Source organism: Squalius cephalus (genome assembly GCF_949319135.1).
Source record: "Squalius cephalus genome assembly, chromosome: 16".
Lineage (NCBI taxonomy): Eukaryota > Metazoa > Chordata > Actinopteri > Cypriniformes > Leuciscidae > Squalius > Squalius cephalus.
The window spans coordinates 5,380,421-5,400,291 of record NC_137137.1 but is presented as its reverse complement, the minus strand read 5'-3'; the positions used below and the strand labels follow the sequence as shown (position 1 = coordinate 5,400,291).

Below are 19,871 nucleotides of genomic sequence, written 5' to 3'. Positions count from 1 at the left end.
TGTCCCTCCACTGACAGCTACACAACTACCACTTTGACACTTCAAAAGTTCAAAAAGTTCAAGAGATTGTGAAACTAATCCACATGAATTGAGCGGTTTAGTTCAAATTTGCTGAACAGACACGTTCACTTTATATGATGAACAGATTTAATTTAGTCTTTCTAAATTCACATATAAACATTGATCAGCGAACATAAACAGAAGCCCAACCGAACCTCAATGAACCTCATTGGTTCTCACACACTGAGCGAACATGCTTGAGCCGTTTACCACAAGTGATGTGTGCATTGATGAATGTTTATATAAAAGCCTATTGAATAAAAGCCTAAATACAATCTGTTCATCATATAAAGCGATCGTATCTCTTCAGAAAATTTTGACAAAACCGCTTAATTCATATGGAATAGTTTTACGATCTCTTTATGAACTTTTTGAAGCGTCAGAATGGTAGTTGCGTAGCTGTCAATGAAGAGACAGAAACCACTCAGATATTATTAAAAATGATCTTCATTTGTCTTCCGAAAATGAGTGAAAGTCTTACGGGTTTGGAACGACATGAGGGTGAGTAAATGATGACAGGATATTTCATTTTGGCTGAACTAACCCTTTAATTTTCTACCAGTTACATTACATAAAATTACACTGGTGGTGGTTGAGGAGAGATTCCCTGATACAATTGTAAAGCACTTTGGGTGTACAGTAGTACATATGAAAGCGCTATATAAATGCCTCACTCATTCATTCACTCATTCATTACATAAAATAAAATGTAAAAATTAGGTGTATTTTTGATAAAACATACCACAGATGCAGCTAATGGAATTCAAGCTGTTAACCCAGAATATTCCTATAAGGTCTTGCTGATCAAACATACATTAAGCATATCAATCACTTACTTGATGTCGTCCTCATGGGCAAAGATGATGACTCCTCGAGCATTGGGGGTCTCCATTAGTCTCTTAATGATCTTGTCAAACTCTCCTGGTTTGGGCTCTCGTGGGATCTTCATGGACTGAGCGATGCACAGACCTCCTTTGTCAGAGAGAGAGAGAGAGATGGACACCGATGCTGAAATTTTTCTCGACTAAAATGTGACTCACTTTCTATTTATATTAATGACCGGCATAAATTTCTGGCAGCAGATGGGTACAAATGCATGCAGCTGTCTCAGTCTTTGGAACTTTTTGAAAGATAGCATATTAATGGAAAGTCCAATCTGGATCATATATGCTGCAGTGTGTTTTACATCGATAGACTCTCAAGCACGCAGAAGCTTCAAAGCTTGATGACTGTACAGATACTGTACCTGCCTCTCGAGAGATCTGAATGAAGGCATCTACTCCACTTTCACCATAATTCCCCTCTGATGCTAAAGTGGACACATAGTTCCAGCCCAGTGCCTTCACGATGTCCACCATAGCTTGGGCCTGGTAGGAGTCTGGTGGTACCACACGAGAGAAGAAGTCATAGCGGTTATTGTCGCTCAGCTCTGGTGCTGTGGAGGCGTAACTGATCTGGGGGATCTGGAAGACAAAACGACAGGAGATTTAAATTCCTTTTTCAAAGCAATAATCTTGCTAACTCCCTTAGGTGGGAGGAAAAAGTAAAAAAAACAAAAAAAACATTGTCTGTGTTTTTGTCCTGGTTTCCAGTAGAAATATCAAAACATCCTTAAAACAAGATAAATACATATGAGATGATTATAAGACTTAATTTCAAAGAGCATTTCTTTAATTCAGTTTTTTTTAACCCTTCTGGCAAATATTTCTTGTTTTAAAGCTGCAGTCCGTAGTTTTTCCTCTTTGTCGCCATCTCTGTTCGAAATCTGCAATCGCAGTTGTTCGCGGAATTATCAACTTTACGTGGGTTGTGCCTCGGCACGAGACAGCGCAGATGAATCCGATGTTTTGAGGTGAATGTGTGGCTGTCAGTCGCCGCGCCGGTGTGGATACTGGCAATCGGAATCACAGATTCTACTTTTTGGAAGTATGACCAACATAAGAATTTTCACCGGAAAAAGTAATCTGAACAAGTACCGTATTTTCCGGATTATAAGTTACACTTTTTTTCATAGTTTGGATGGTCCTGCGACTTATAATCAGGTGCGACTTATATATCAAAATTAATTCAGACTGAGATGAACCAAGAGAAAACATTACCGTCTACAGCCGCGAGAAGGCGCTCTAGTTGGCGGATTTGTTCAGAAACGACACCAAGGATGAAGAAAATTCAATGGATTCAGTGATGTGGAATGAGATCGCGGGGGCTTAGTGAACTTGTTTACTGGTAACTTGCTTGTTGGACTCGCTGGCTTATGTTAATTTAGCCTATTCAGCCTCCCAGGTATATGTTCTTTATGCTATTGTGTAGCTGAATAACTGTTAATGTGTTGCGTTAACACACCGGACACCTACTCAGCCTGTTCTGTGTGCTACTGTGTAGTTGAATAGCTTGCCTTTCCAGATTAAATGTCTGTTCTTGGTCTTGGATTTTGTGAAATAAATTTCTAAATAAATGCGACTTATAGTCCAGTGCGACTTATATATGTTTTTTTCCTCTTCATGACGCATTTTTTGACTGATGCGACTTATAGTCCGGAAAATACGGTAAGTAACATCCACTTTTGTTCTGACCAACTAAGGGGAAAAAAAGCATTGCAGTAAATCGCGTTGATTAATTCTAATGATCGCTTATAATATCACGTCAAACCGTGCAAATTATACTTTGTTCTCAAATTGTTAATGTTAACATGAGCATTGCGTGACTACATTTAATGCCCTTCCGATATTATCCTTGTTTTCGCATGGGCCCGGTTGGAGTCTCTTTTTTTCTGTAGCCACTCCGAAGTCCGAAGTCTTTTGCATTTTGCAACGGGTGAATCTCCAGTTGTCACTGGTGACTGTTGTTTGAACCTTTCTGGATCTGCCATCAAATTTATAAGTTTAATTATATCAAGTGCTGTGAGAAAAGGCTATAAATCTCCACCTCCAACATCCTCACACGCAACATAGCCTACTAGCCGAGACTCCTTCTTTATGTGTACAGATGTGACGTAATGACACAAAGACATGTTCGAATTTCCCGCGGAAATCCACCAGTACCACTGGAATTAAAAACATTATTACAAGCTTACCGTTTTGAATCGAGCTAAGGCAAGCAGATAGTTTGAACACTGGCTGGTTATGTACTTGCTCAAAAATTTATTTTGGATAATTTTTAACCCAAAAAAGTTACGGACTGCAGCTTTAAGTATATACCTCACCAAATATTGTATGCTTAAAACACGAAAATGGTTAAAAAAATTATAAATAAATAAATAAATAATCTTAATTGAAAAATGTATTGTTCAAAAGTTGGTGAGACTTCTTTCAAAAACATTAACACTTATGAAGGCTGCATTTATTTGATCGAAAATACAGTAAAAACAGTAATATTGTAAAATATTATTATGATTAAAAATAACTGTTTTTTATTTGAATATATTTGAAAATGTAATTTATTCCTGTGATGGTAAAGCATCATTACTCCAGACATCAGTGTCACATGATCCTTCAGAAATCATTCTAATATGATGATTTACTGCTCAAGAAACATTTCTTATTATCAGTGTTGAAAACCGTTGTGTTGCTTAATATATTTGTGGAAACCATGATCCATTATATTCAGAATTCTTTGATAAATAGAAAGATCAATATAACAGTATTTATTTAAAATAGAAATATTTTATAACATTATAAATGTCTTTAATGATCAATTTAATGCATCGTTGCTGAAAACAAATGAAATCCCCAATAAAATGTGACAAAAAAGTTGTTGCTTTGGCTCAAATGAGTGTTAGCATGGTACTTCATACTTTTATAGGCCACTCACTTTGACAACAAAATGTTGTAGTGAATTATCAGCACTATTACATCATTTGTCTGGAGCAAACGCAGATGCCCGCTGTTGGTGTCATCATGATTGGTCGCTCGGTTCACCCAGTGACTGATAAACCTAGATCGACTCCCTTTTTTTATAGCAGTGAAAGTGGAGCAACGATTGTGTCTCGTCAGCTAATGCACAGAAGGTAAGCGAGGTCTCGGCATGTGGGTGAGCCGTATGGGGCAGACTTTTACAACAGGTAGATGGATGAATCAACGATCCATTTGACAGATTATCTGTGAGGATAAGAGGGGTTTTAGTCAAATTAAGTTAAGCACAGGAGGAGAGATACAGAGATCAGGAGGGGGGAAGGAGAAGAATTCATTTAACACTGATTATGTCCGGCGGCCCCCGCGAATGAGACTTTAACCTAGCGTTTCACAATCCTGCACATTACAAGTGTCTAAAAAATCTGACACACCCAATTCAGGTCATGGAGCACTCCACTAATGAACTGATGAAATGAATCAGATAACAGGCCTTTACAAAAAAAGCACTGTGGTGGTACCATGTTACACAGACTGGGCGATTACGCAGATTTCACAATCTAATTCACAAGCCCTTTTTTTAGATTCCCATCTCGATTCGATTCATTTGAAAATATTTTAGGTGCACGTCAATGACGTCTAGTGATTAATGCTGTAAACTCTACGAGACCCTTTCGCTTAGTACATTACTATAATATTACAGGTTAAAATTGAGAACAGAGTCCAAACAATTATTAAATTTAATCGCTATGTATTTTTAAAAGTAATAATTAACATTAAATTTAAAACAAGAGCTGTTTACAAACATTTAAATTGCACATTACCCAGTTTTTATTTCAACTTTCTGATATTACTGTTTCAACTCCAATTTGTTGTTGAAATGTAATAATTTAAATGGTGTCTGTCATAAAAACTTGTTTCATGACAGATTTGTTAAAATGTACATAAAAAAATTACAGACAGACAGACAGACAGAATCGCTGTATGGTGTTTCTGACGTCACAAACTACCTTGTAACCAATCACGTCAACGTGTGATCGTCAATGAATGGATCTCTGAGCTGATGCGAGTGAGTGGAGGCGGGGTTAATTTGCATATTCATAGAACCACGTATACTAAATGAGGCAAAGGTGTAGAGTTGCATTCAAGCTATTTTAGGGCATGAATATTTTTTTTTTTTAAAGGAAAATACACTTAAATATGTCATTTTGGTGATCAGAGATGAGTTTTAAGGGATAAAATGATTGACTACAGGGGGAGTTTAACTAATGGACGGTAGATGTTGCTGCTCGCATCTCAGCTTGCCTGACAGACATTTCTGGCTGGATGAAGGACCACCAACTAAACACCAACCACTTCAACTAAAGCTGAACTCCAACTGTTCCCGGCCAACCCAACACTACACCACAACTTCTCCATTCAGCTAGGTTCGTCATCCATAACCATCAAGGTCAGCCAGGAACCTTGGAGTCGTGATTGATGATCATTTGAACTTTACTGCCCGGTCCTGAAGATTTGCCTTATACAACATCAGAAGGACCAGGGGTCTCATTTATAAAGCGTGCGTACGCACAAAACGGGGCTGGAAACGTACGTACGCCAGTTCCCACGCAAAGGTTGTGATCTATAAAAAACAAACTTGACGGGAGAATGTGCGCACCTTTAAGCAAACTTTGAGCTGTGCGTACGCACATTCTGGAGACAAAGGGAATTGGCGACACCGATGGTGAGCTGGAGTTAAGTGTCTTTTTGGTCACTTTTAGACAGAAAATCTAAAGAAAATTAAACATATACAGAAAGATAATACAAATATATAATACAAATATAATTTCACTCACCAAGCCTGTCACTTGAAGCAAATATCCATCCCTTCTTAAATGTCCGCGCCAGCGAGCGCGTTGGGCCGTTTAGTGAAACTGATGCAAATAACAGTTTAAATAAATAAAATAATGATTTAAACTATGTTTTACTTCTGATATAAACATTTAGATTAAATATGCCATTCAAATTAATGGAGTTAAGCACTTAAACATGAAATCATTACTGAGAAGTTACAACATTTTTATATTCAAATTCAGTCAATAGAAATATTTGTTGTGGATGCGATGTTTTTGAACATTTTTCCTCTGGCATGCTGTGTTTTAATGTTTTAACCACAGAGATAATTGCTTATCATGATAATACCAGATTGTCTGAGAAAATAGTTTCGTGCAAATAATGCCCAAGGCCTATCTGTTTCCATTAAAAATATAAATCAATTAAAAATACAATTCGGCCAGTGGAAAAGATTGAGAAAAACTTTCTCTGAAATGTATTTTACACTATTTGATTTATGTATTCAAAAACAAGGCAAGGATAGGCAACTACTTGATTTTTATTAATGGAATGTGTCTTGTACCGTTAAACGTTATCACGTGGATGAATAATCATATGCAAATGATGATCTGCATAGTAAAACTAGGCGTTGTAAGCTCCATATATGGTTAATTCGGGGAGGAGACGCATGTGCGCACAATCTTCCGCTGACTGGGATTTATAAAGTGAATTCTGCGCAGGTTCTGGCGTACGAACGGTTTTATAAATCTGAATATTTTTTTGCGTACGCCATTTTTCGCTTTCGGGCGCACGTACACTTTTAGTAAGGTTCCTACGCACAGTTTTATAAATGAGACCCCAGGCCCTTTCTATCAGAGCATGCTACACAACTCCTTGTCCAAGCACTTGTTCTATCCAGACTGGACTACTGTAATGCTCTCCTGGCAGGTCTTCCAGCTTGCACTATCAAACCTCTGCAACTGATGCAAAATTCTGCAGCTAGAGTGGTCTTTAACGAGCCGAAGAGAGCACACGTCACTCCTCTCCTCACAAAAATTGCACTGCTCGCGTCAAATTCAAGTCACTGACTTTTGCCTACAGAACAACCACTGGCTCTGCTCCCTTTTACCAAAACTCATTACTTCAGACTTTCCATTTGCATTCCCCAGAAAATGTAAAGATAAAAAATGTAAGAAAACACAAGTTTAGAAAGATATGAGGGTGAGTAAATAATGACAAGGCAGGAAATAAAGCCAAAAAGTCAAATTCTGCCCCAACAGAACTGCTACACAGACTTCATAGTGTAAATTGTGCTAAATTTTACTGCACCCCATTTTGGGGGTATGATTCCCCACTAGTCTGATTCCCCAGCTGGACAGGTCTCTGGCTCAGACAGAAGTATTTAATATTCTGCACTAGTGACTCCATAACAGCAACGTTCACTATCTCTCATCAGAGCCGTCACGATCCAAATCCAACCTTTTAATCACAGTAATGGCTGCTGTCTGCCCCTGATCTGTGTCCACGCACCCAACAAAAGCCCTAATTTCAATGATGTGCATGTAGTATTTTTGTATGTTTGTATTTATGTGTCAATGCTTATGATTGCCAATCTGTTCGCCATTTGCAAGAAAATTCACAAAAGAAATCAAAAGCTCTTCGATATGTCCTGTACCTAATTTCGGTTTCAGCACAGGACAGAAAGCCAGACTCATAAAGTAATATCATGTGGTCTTTAACATCCCAGTTACCAGCGAGCAGTTCTGTGTTTAAAAGACGTCTAATAGCCGTCCAAACACAGCCTTGACGTCTTGGCTAAAACAATATTGGGCTATCAGTGAAAATGTAATAGACATCTAACCATAGCATAGCCCAAGAATAGATGCACAGGCTACACATAGAACATGTCAAAGAAATGAAACAAAACACCCTGTAATCACTGTTGACTTTGCAAGTTATTTTGGCAAAAACGACATGTAACCAAATTAAAGGTTATTTTGTCTAGAAGTGATAGCCGGACTACATCGGGTCTATAGTTAACCGAGACAATGAAATGACGGCTATTGCTTGCTGGGTTGTTTATCAAATTAAATGGAATTCAAATGGAGACTTCTGATTAAGTGTTCTACTTTTTAGATGTTTCTATTGAGGAAAAAGATCTCATGTGATCCCATGTATCTCCTCTAAAATATATCGCAAATCTTGCTCAGGTTTGACAAAACAACAAGTCAGAGATATCACTAATTTCGTATCAAATTCTTCCAACACCAAATGATCTGAATTCCTATCCATATTTATTGTATAGCTCTTACTGTAGGTCAACGATTGTCTGCTAACAAAGGACTTTTAGGAGAAACATCTGAGACATTAAATTTATTCATTTAGCAGATGGTTTTATCCAAAATGACAAGCAATTGAGGAACATCACAAGCTATTTGTCGTGAATTCAACCAATATTCATTCATAGTCGAGAATGCCATATTTGAACTGAAGTAAAAACTAGATTAGTTAAATTAAGCTAAGCAGAAAGGAAGAAAAAGTGGAGACAAAGAAACAAAGTGGATACTTCAATGAAAGAATGCTATTGAAAGAGCAGCAGTACAACTATCCTCAAGGAGTTGATCTGTTGTCTGTCTTTTTTTCTACAACAACAAATCAATCCATCATGATGTCGCCACTGGTCTTCCTCAAATGACCTGAACACAGTTCGCATCAAGTTTGAGACGACTCTTAAATACCCTTTGCTGAAAGCGCATTCATGAATCATTGGCAGTAGCCTAGAGCAATTTTCTTGATTAATTAGACACGGCAGTTAATTATAAGCTTTGATCCAAGACTTCTGCTCTCCAAACAAACATATGATAAAGAAAACGCTCAGCATGTTATTCAAAAACTTCACTTTTCAAGCTTTTCAAGTTTACCAACACTACATAAGATATTTAAAATGTAGAAGTTTCATGGTTAATAAAGACCTTGACTACAATCATTGCTATAAATAATCTTTTAAAAAAAATGTATCGTCACAAATCATAACTGTAAACATCCAAACATTGTTTATTATGATATTTACCCCCTGCCTTATTAGAGGTTTTTGCAAACTAATGCTCATACTCAAGGTAAGAGATTTAAACAATAAATACAGACATGAATGATTTCTCAAATTTCCAAGTGATTAGATGAATTTTAGCTTAGCAGATGTTAAAACAAGCAGAAAAAAATAATTAGTCCTACACTAAAAGAGGGATCTGTACTATTTCAACCTTAAGTTTTCAATACGCAAGTAAGCTATTTACTGTGAATGTGTAAGACTTCTGATTTCATGAGCCACTTTAGGTAGATAACTAGAAGATTGCATGGTCATGTTATGTTTTATTGTATTTTTGTTCATACGAGAGCAATTTCGAAAGCATACAGAGCTTTATTTATGGTAATAATTACGACATGGCGTGAACGCAGAATATGTTCTCCCTGTTTGTTACCTATGAATCCCACATGTATCTAGTTTAAATTCTCCTGTTTTGTTCAATCCTCTGTCGGTTCACGTCATGATTAAGGGTATGTTTACACGACTAAAAAGTTTTTCTTTTTTTTTTTTGCATAAACGACAACATTGTCAAAACAAGTCGTTTTTGCGGATCCTTGTGGATTACTAACACTAATTACTAATCCTAGAGGATTAATCCTCTTTCGCAAGGATCCGCAAAAACGACTAAAAACACTGTATTATTCATGCTAGGCCAGTAGTTGGCGATGTCACTTTGTAAAGAAACATTACGCGCCTATAAACTGAACACATAATATGCATGCGCATGACGTCACTGTTTTCACAAATTTGCGTTTTTGTTGTTTACACAGATATGATAACGCTATAGTTTACAGTAACTTGCACTTTAACCCGATTTCAAAAGCTTGCTTTTCAGACTGCCAAAACGCTGTTGTCATGTAAATGTACGGCAAAAACACATAAAAAGTTTTCCGTTTTTAGTTGATAACAGTGTCGTGTAAACGTACCCTTAGTGTGGTTAGTGTGATTATTATTCATGTATTTTCCTGTTTATTAAAGTATCTTTGTTAGAATTCTGCGTTATGCATCTCTTGTCAACCACCACACTTGACAGAAGAGTAACAAAATGCAGTAAATGGTAAAACTTGCACTACAACCCAGTGTGTTTATGATAATAAATTGAAAAAATATGAAGACAAATACCAGGTTGCCACTTCAAACTGTGAGTGGCTGACACCTATCCTGGGAAAACCCAGACAAACTTCCGGCAAATTTAGATTTGCTCTGCAAGTAGTCTGGCAAAGAGCTCATTCAAGCCGATTTCTAATCCGTCCAAATCGAGGCACCAATCAGAAACGTTGAGGCGGGCTTTACACGATGACGATCGCTCTGATTGGTTTTAGGTCTATCCAATTGCACCCAGAGGCATTTGAGCGACGTCCGTTGGTGAAGCGCACCAACTTTTAAATGCATTATTATATTTAAATTGCAAACACATGAGGACAGTCTCCATGAAAGACCCACTGGCAGATGAACGTGCTACTACATTTCTCTCCGAAACGGTAAGAAAATTAAATTAGATTTAATAGAGGATTTTAACTGTGACACGATGATTGACAGGGCAGTTTACGTGACAGGATGCACGCGACAGATCCGTCCGATAAAGATGACGAAGTAGTATGTCCCAAAGCTTGCCTACTTTTTTGCTACACATTCAAAAGTAAATACCTTTTCTTCACAAAAAGAGTACATACTTTTATGGCGTAGTGTAACTTAGGCGAATTGAGACGCAGCATATGGTTTTACACGATGACGATCGCTCTGATTGGTTTTAGGAGTTTTAGGTCTATCCAATTGCGCCCAGAGGCATTTAAACAACGTCCGTTGGTGACGCCCCTTTGGAAATTAGTTATTAATGAAGCTTTGCCAGACCATAACTCAGTTACGACTGAGAATGGTCTGGTTTTAACCAGGCTAGCTGACACCAGAAAACTTGCACATTCAAGTTAAAAATGGCAGCGCATGTTTTTACCTAAAAAAGAGTGATACAAAAAAAAACAATATCGTAGAGACTTGTGAGCAGACCAACAAGCAACCACACAAAAAAAAACACACATTAACACACTGCACACAATAACAAACCCATAGATCAACACAGTGACCATTGTAGTCCAATTCATAAACAAATTCAAATTCAAATCTTTTGAACCAGTTGATTTTAGTGAATCAAAAACAAATCATACAACCAGTGTAGACTGATTCATGACCAAATCAATCTTTTGAGTCACTCCTTTTAATGACTCAATCAAAAATACTTACTAACTCTGTCTGATAATGTAAGATGATTTAGTCTGATGAATCCTTTATTGAATTAACTGAATTCATCATATAAGGTGATACATCGCATACTCTTGTTTCATAAAAACGCAACTGCTGTTGTCTTGCGACTCTTGTATTAAAAATAACCTGAGAGGAGGAGTAATTTCTTGAACTAATCAGTTGTTATAAATAAAACCAAAAAAGTATTGTTACAAATCACATTTAAATCTTGTATATTCAAAGTCATCTCAATATTTGAACAATGTTTACCATGATATTGTATAGTGATGTCTTTCTGTCCCCTGGATAGACCATGTTTTGAAGGTCTTGCTCTAAGGTGACTCAATACTGATGGATTTAAATCTCTCGCTTGACGGAGGGAGAGACATATTTGCCATAGGTTTACCAAATCCGACACACTATTCTTGAACATCTGAGCAAATGCTTTCCGCTGGCATGAAATGAAGTGAGCTTTTAGCCTATTTCCTTAAAGGAATGTTCCAGGTTCAATACAAGTTCAGCTCTTTCAACAGCATCTGTGCAGTGCCGTCCTTTACCACAGAAATAATTCAACTCATCCCTCGGTTTGTAAAAACAAGCAAAAAAAAAAAAAACATTTATTATAAATGAACGTTCAATGCAAGTTTTAAAAGCACAAACGTGCAGCGTTTTGTTGAAGCACAGCACTTATATTAATTCTTCCATTCAAAATGTGTTTTTTGAGCTGCAAAGTTGTAATAATCCTTTAAGCGGTGGGACTGTTCAGCGGATGAACTTCTGACATAATGCCTTTGTTTGGATTTTCCTCTATGTAAACAGAGAAGGTTTACATGTTTACTGGCTTCATAACAGGCATTGAAATACTGGATATAACTTTACATGAACTTCTATGGTAAATGCATTATATTTATTTATTTTTATTTGAACAGATCGATACAAGTTAAAACTAACAGCATTTCATTGAATCCAGAATCTTCCTTAAGTGTATTGTGCATGCTGTGCAACTATAAGCAACTAATAGGCTTATAAGGGTGATTTCACACAAATACATCATTCAATAAGGAGAGACCGAATGACTTCACACTGGCAAGTGAAAATTGTATTGCTGACAGCAAATGACACGAAAAAGTTCACATAAAAGCATTCCCTAAAGTTCAACAAAAAATAGCCACAATTTTCTCACTTGAATTAACTACCACAGACGACAGTGCAATTACTGACCATTTAACTCACAATAACGGCAATTAGTGGAAACTCTGACAGCTAAGGTGCCTGTTAGATTCTTTAGATCAACTAACGCAATGATTATTTATTCACAAAGAAACATGTAGCAATCTTAGATCAAAATATAATCTCTCCATTGACCCATTGCATGCAATTTCTAAATGACTAATGATCACATATGCACCTTGCAAAGTTATTTCAGTCCTCAAAACTCTTACTGTCAAACATTTGCCCTGGTGATTTGCTTTCACTTTCTCTTACAAACTCAATTTGAGTTTTATGAACGTAAGCCAGCAGCTTATTGTACCAAAAGGTCCTCTAATTTTGCAGCTACTGTAAGAGCCTGATGTGTTTCTAGACCCCCAGACTCGGTTTAACGGCTCAGGGCAAAGACAGAGTAATTAAGGCCAGAAACACACTTACGCAAGTATGTGAACACAAACACTTCTAAATACACAAGCTCAATTTAATGCATCAGAAGACAATTCATGGCACGATGCAAGAACGATTTGCCGCAATGGGTGCAAAAACATGCATTGACTGGTGGGTTGCAGGTCTGTTCTGATAGCAGAAGGGGGAAAAACGTATGCTAAATTGTGCATATTAGGTGTCACGTTTGGTTTTTAGTTCATGTTTATGTTTTCATGTCTTTTATTTTGTAGTTTTCATAGTCATGTTTCCTGTTTGTCATGTGATTCCAATATCCTGTCATGTGATCCTGTCATGTGCTTCTGTTAGCACTAGGATAGCACATTAGGATAGCAAAATAAACAAGCTTTTAAACTTTTAAACAGTAAATGTTGTTCTTCAAACTCTGCTGTATTTGTGGCAGATTCATTCCTCACTTCTATTTGTTAGTAATAATGTCAACATGGACAGGTTGTGATGCAAGGTAAAAGAAAAGCTTTAAATTAAATATGGGATACTGAAGCAAAGCCAACTGAGAACCACTGCATTAAATTGTCATCTTCTGCATTCAGTTTTCTCTTTCAGCTGAACTGTAATAGTTTGTAGAAAATCATGCTGAGCAAGTTTGTAAAGTTTTGTATTTGGTATTAAGTTTGTAAAGATAAACTTTTGACATGTTTCTAGCAGATACTGTACCCCAATAATAAATCGCTATAAAATAAAAAGGTTTAATGTCACATGCATTTAAAGGGAACTCTAGTGCCCCCTTAAATCTTGAGATTTGATAGGCACATGCAGGTTGAGTAGATTCTAAGTAGATTCAGTTCAAATCTAGACTAAAAACACATTTCTTTGACCTAGCATACACATAACACATTATAGACTTCTATAATTCAATGTTAGGCTGCATAAATTAGGTCAGCCGGAACCGGGAACACTTCCCATAAATCCTGATGTACTCGTTACATCATAAGAAGGATGGCGTCTACGCTAATATTAGTCTCTCTGTTTATCCCGAGGTTTACCGCAGTCCGCCGGATCCAGGCCGTATCCAGATCGTATCCAGATCTGATAAAGGACCTGCGCCTGGACACGACGACAACGCAGTCCTGAAGTGTCAACCAGTCCATCCCCTGTGAAGGCCTCCTTCCCTTTACCTCAGTACAGATAAAACGTTGTCGGGATAATTCCGGTTCACATGGCTATGCGGAAGCGATAAATAAAAATTCTTTATTATAAATGTTTAAGGCCAGACAAGTAGTTTGTTGAGGGTTGGTTTGTAAAGAAGGACTACACGCCTGCGCACATATATATTCAAACACGCATACCTATAGACTGAACACGTGATACGCATGTGCACGTTGTCTGCGTTTTCGCGGGTTTGCATTTTTGAGGTTTGCGCAGAGATAACCTTTTTTTTTTGTTTTTAAATGTCAAGGCTTGCACCTTGGAATCTATTTCAGGGTTTGCGTTCTCGAGCCACCAGGCACTGTTTTGTGCGGATGAGCGGGCCGGAGCGCGTTGAGTGTTTTCTGTTAGAACGGTGTCGTGTTAGCGCCCCCTAAGCTAATACCTAATGATCTTTGCAACGGAAGTGAATCAATCAATCAAAACTAACTTTAGCTGGACAATGACTTTATTCTAGAGCTGCTGTAAAGCTAAAACAATCTCTGTTACTGTAATTTCCTATTATCACTGTAAAGCTGCTTTGAAACAATCTATATTGTTAAAAAGCGCTATATAAATGAAGGTGACTAGACACAAAAAGTATGTGTCTGCGTAGGGGATGTTTTTGGCCAAAGCTTATTCATGGATTAAGGCCTGAAATGCACTTTATGCAAGTATGCAAATGCAGACGCCCCTATTTTGCTATTTTAAAGGTGCCTAATTTTGTTTTTGAAGGTCTCCTACAATATATTTACACAACACTAAATAATTTGCAAAGAGTTTTAGACAGACTAAAAATGCATCTCAATGGAGTTCACCAAAAAAAATATCTGAAATATTAATTCTATTCGAATTTCCCACATTGTTTGCTTGGTTCACCTAATTAGGCACGAGGTTTAAAGAAACGCATTTGTTGTCAGAAAACAAAAACATACTCATATTGAGTTCAAAAAAGGTCCCCCGTCCCACATAACGTGAATTTCACTGTTCTATTGTTTTATAATCTCATCTGATGCTTTTGGCAAGAGGCAATCAAACTCCTCTGTTCTATAAACATCTGGGTCTTTGGCCCATAAAACTAAGAGTCAGCAAGGGATCTCTGCAGAGTTGTATGCCACATAAAGACGAGCCGTTAAAAATTGAGTACCTGGAGCTGTTTCATGAGCCAGAGCACTAAGTCTTATCATTAAAAAAACATGCGGTTTGCTACCGTGTCCCATCCAGCTAGAACGGCCACAGAAACGACATTCACAATTATGCAACTGCGACACAGCTGAAGTGCTGATTTTTACTGCAGTTCACGCGGTCTGTCGGGGCTTATGTGGCTCTTCCATTGGAAGGTCTGTGACAGCTTTGTAATCCAAATGAGAGTGTGTATGTGTGTGCGTCCGAGAAAAAGATGTCCGAGCGACTCAGAGAAAGACATGAGAGTTGTGTATGCGTGTGCATGTATGACTCCCAGCATGCTTTCTGGAGCACTGCATTGCATTAAAGGTCTGTGCATGCTCATGGATGTGTCATCTCTGTCTGTTAAGCGGGAAGGACGTGCCGTCTTTAAAGTGAGCGTCTGACAGGGAGAGTCATAACCGTGGGGTGAAGTAAAAGCTCATTTAACTCGGCTGTGATCGCGTTTGCCCTGACCGTGGAAAGCACGAGATATGGCCCCTCTTGCGTCAAGACACAGAGCTAAAAACAGAGAAATGATAACACATGCTGCATCCCAATTCACATACTATCTGTCCTAAACAGTATGTGAGATTAGAATTAGTGCATCCCAAATTATAGTTCGTAGAGCAGTGAGCCAAAGGTGCCAGGATGGATTTCGAAGTGTGCATTCGTGCATGCTTTGTTTGGATGACAAAAGCCACAACCCCTTGAGGATGAGAAGAAGAGTTTGTGACTGTGCTATTTTTAATTTTTTCAGCTGTAGAAAAATGGTGTCGAATACACAGATGATACTGTCACTGCAGTTTTTAACTGTACAGTAATTAATAATATATGTTAAGGTTTCAAGTTACTGACTTTAAAAGTGATGATGAAAAATTCTGTCATCATTTCTACTTAATTTTTACTCAATGAGAGTCAATGGGGTCCAACATTGTTTGTACCCAAACGCTCTTCAAAATATCTTATTTTGCAGAAGAGAGAAAGTCATGCAGTTTTGGAATGACAAAAGGTTTGATTTAAGAAAAAGATGACAAAATTTTAATTTTGGGGTAATCTAACCCTTTAAGGTAATGAATTTAGCTAGATATTAACAATTTGGAAATGGAATACATCCTAAAAAATACTGTGCAACATACATTGTGTTTTTAAAGTCACTGTGAAATCAAAATAGACCATTCTTGTTTTTTCATAATGGTATATTGCCATATTTATTTTAAATGTTTTATCCATGCACATCATTATTTTCTTTAAAATTCATGTGCTCTCGTATAATCTTTAATCAAACTTCCCCACCCTCTTGCAGCAACATCTCTTCTCTTCTCTGATTATGTGTTTATAGGTGTGAGGGGCGGGACAACCTGTCACTCACATGAGATCGACCAATAGCAAACCATAACCATCCAATCAATTCCTGGTTGACAAAATCAAGTCCCTCCCTACATTTTTTTCTTATTCAAGAAGCTGTTTCACTCAAATATACCACAATTTAAATGGTTAGTGAAACACATTGTTGTCAAATGATCTCAAATGAAAACAATAGTTTTGCATAATACAAGTTTGTGTAAAAAATATCTTGAAATTTGTCAAAAACTAAATTTGTTTGAGCACATTTTGATAAATAGACAGGTTCTTTATGCATGCAAAAATATGCATAATAGATATTCTATTGAATGTAGTTTATTCTAAAAATGTTTTGTAATGTAAATGTAATTTACAATCATAAGCAAAGTACATACTTTCAGTGCGTAGCAGAAGTATGCGAATTGAGACACATTCATTCCTGACATGAAGACTTGAATAAACAAAGACTTTCCACAAACGACAGGTGTTTGGCGTCACAGACATCAAAGAAATGTCCAGAACTCAAGCATTGTGCTCGCAATCTGTCTCATGATATTTTCATGATGTTCTGACACATCAAACACATTTTAATGATCGACTGTGTAAAAATATCAGTGAAACAACAGGCTTTTCGTATGCAAAACATGGGCTAAATGGCCGTTTGAAACTGTCCCAAGCATATTTAAACAACAAAAACATGATAAATGGAAAGAGGTGGCTGTCGAGCCTTTGTCCACGCTTCAGCGAGCAATCTGTAGACTGGAATAATCACTCGCCGTGGTGCTGTGCCCCTCATCATACAGACGCAAAAAGGTCCGTTTAATGAAGATCCACTGTACCTCTGCTTTTGTTCCACATTCGTTTCAGACTTTATTCCACATGTGTTTAATTAGAGGGTTGGCTACAGACAGCTGTCCCCACAGACTCAGCCTATTGTCTAACACCTTTCTGTCATTCACAACAGCACAATGGGATAACTTCCTGTGAAATTAAAATGCACTCGATGGTTTTTGTATATTTTAAATGAAATTTGAATTTCAGTCTGTTTGGAAAATATTCAATAGAGAAACATTTTAAATATAGACACCGTGACCTGATTTTTCAATGTTTAATTAAGATGAATTAAGATTCTATTTCAGTCTTTCTACTTCAAAATGTCACGTTTAATTCAATGCATTACTTGTAGTTTTTTTTTTTGTAATCATTTGAGAAATTTCAGACAGTGAAAATAGTTTTAAAGTAAATCTTACACCATTTTTAGTGTATGCTTACCATAATGTACTATGCTGGAATCAGATTGTGAAACCATAATACTTTAATATACTGTAGTACTATATTCATGTACCCTAAGGTATTATAAAGAATATCATGGTATTATCATCAGGTTATGTCAATATCATAACTACACTATTATTATAGCAAAAAGCCTTACCAGTGCCTGATTTATTTTATTTTTTTAAGTGTGATTTGAAGGCATTTCTGACTTTCATGTTCATGTTTCGCATACCATACACAGTTAAATATGAGAATATACAAATATGACTTTGACATCTTATCATAACCAGCTTATGGGATCCCCTAAAAAAATTAAATATGCATTTGACAAGGGCAGAAATCAACTTAGGGGCTTAGCAATGGCACTGTTAATGAGATTACAGAATTTCCATGACAACTGTGAACTGGAAATGCTGGATTTAGGAACAATAAATCTGTATTTTTTCTTTGATCAATTACAAATAAACACGTAAGGCCTTGGTATTCATGCGATCACTTTAATCTGACATCCAAACGCAAACTCAACTTCATCTCAGATGCTTCCCCTAAAATTCATTTGGAGAAATAAAATCTTTTTAGATATGGGCCATTCTACAGAATTGGTGCAAACTGCTGTCCCAGAACCAAAAAACACATTTAAAAAGCATTCAACTAATCAAATCTTAGATGTTTGAAGATCCTTCATTTATTAGGTACTTTCAATTGGGAGGTGGCTGTCCCGAACCTCAACCCCTAAATTTATTGAACTATATTGAAATAATTTTTGCAATTTTTTTCCATTGTTTTTTTTTTTTTAAATATCTTTTACATTTTTTTAAAAAAAGTGAAGATCAAATTTCTTTAAAAAAAATATTTATTTTATATTTTCTTTGTAAATCATGAAACTTTATATTTAAAAAATGTGTCCTGAAACAGTGTATGTTTTAGTCCATTGGCTGAGACTGATTTTAACCACACCCCTACATTTTTGATCAGGAAATATTCCTGTGTCCCTCTCTTTCATAGCTTCTCTTTCATAGTAGGTACCATCATTTTGAGGTGAATGTGTTTAAAAGTCTGAAAATCGGTGTGTACGTCAATACCAAACACCTTTTTTCTACAATTAAGCAAACTTTTTTGGATGTAATTCGATAAAAAAAAGTGTTTTATTATGTGAGTTTTTCTGTTAAGTTATGTGTTTCCTTCTGTAAAATTCTGCAATGTGATGTGGTCGCCACCAAAACATTACTGTCACTACCGAAAATGTGCAGTCAGAATTAACTGCACAATTACTAAAAATGTGTACCTTGGATATTATACAATTTGCATACATAAAAAAATCTGTGCAAAAAAAAAAAATTTCAAGATGTTTCCAACTCTGACTTTGAACCAATTCTGTAGAATGGCCCATATACAAAGATGGTGCAGTCATATTACTATGAATGATAGAAAGCGCAACGCACAATATGGCGCAATAAGTTCAGACTTCTAAATAAAAGAGGTCCATACAGTCCAGCCTAAAAAAAATCAGCTTTTTGTAATGATTTGAGCATTTAGAAACCAAATGAATGAGACAGCTGTTGTCAGATTTCATTGGTGATTTCAAATATGAACAATTGTAGGACAATTGTACTTGCATGACTGAAATAGCTGCCTAAGAGGCGTTTAAAAGATCGCCACCAACTGAAATGACTTGGCTTAAAGGGACTTAGAGGACTAAAAATAGACACAAAGGAGTCCATTTTTAAGTATATCAAGTGTATAGAGTTGTAAACTGAATGTAGAGAGCAGCTCAGATCACGTGGAGAAAGGGCTCAGTTCATATCTATGATTAGCAGAAGCAAAGCAGAAATGTTCTCGCTGCCTACAAGAATCAGATGAGATTAAAGAGATCTCATTTGTGGTTTTATTTCCCAATGGTCTCTCTTGAAGGTTTTTTGTTTTGCCAAAGCAGGTCGATTAAGATCAATCGGCAATCATTACGAGCTTTGTTCACAAATGAAGTACGGGCTCTTTATAGCTCAATAATGCACCACAGATGGGCTAAGAGAGCACAAATTGTAATATGACATTCAAAACAGCTTCTCTTGGGGTCTTAACCAGAGTACACTGAACCGTAGAAGGCATATAGAATCCCTCTGACTATGTTGTCTTGTTCCATTAGGGACGAGCTAAAAAAAAAAGCTTTATTAGTCTGTCACTCGGTCGACTCTCATAAAATCAATTTCCCATTTCACCTTACAAAAGGGAAAAAAAGCCTCGAC

General features: G+C 36.8%; 1 protein-coding gene across 2 annotated transcripts in view; it reads right to left on the bottom strand.

Moving 5' to 3' along the window:
• grm6a (glutamate receptor, metabotropic 6a) overlaps window positions 1-19,871 on the bottom strand; it is a 55,488-nt gene that overhangs the window by 25,180 nt on the left and 10,437 nt on the right. For both annotated transcript variants that reach the window (XM_079897171.1, XM_079897172.1), the window contains exons 3-4: window positions 1,307-1,523; window positions 897-1,032 (exon numbers count right to left, since the gene is read on the bottom strand). In XM_079897171.1, coding sequence (XP_079753297.1) covers window positions 897-1,032; window positions 1,307-1,523 — 353 coding nt within the window. The remainder of the gene's footprint in view (window positions 1-896; window positions 1,033-1,306; window positions 1,524-19,871) is intronic.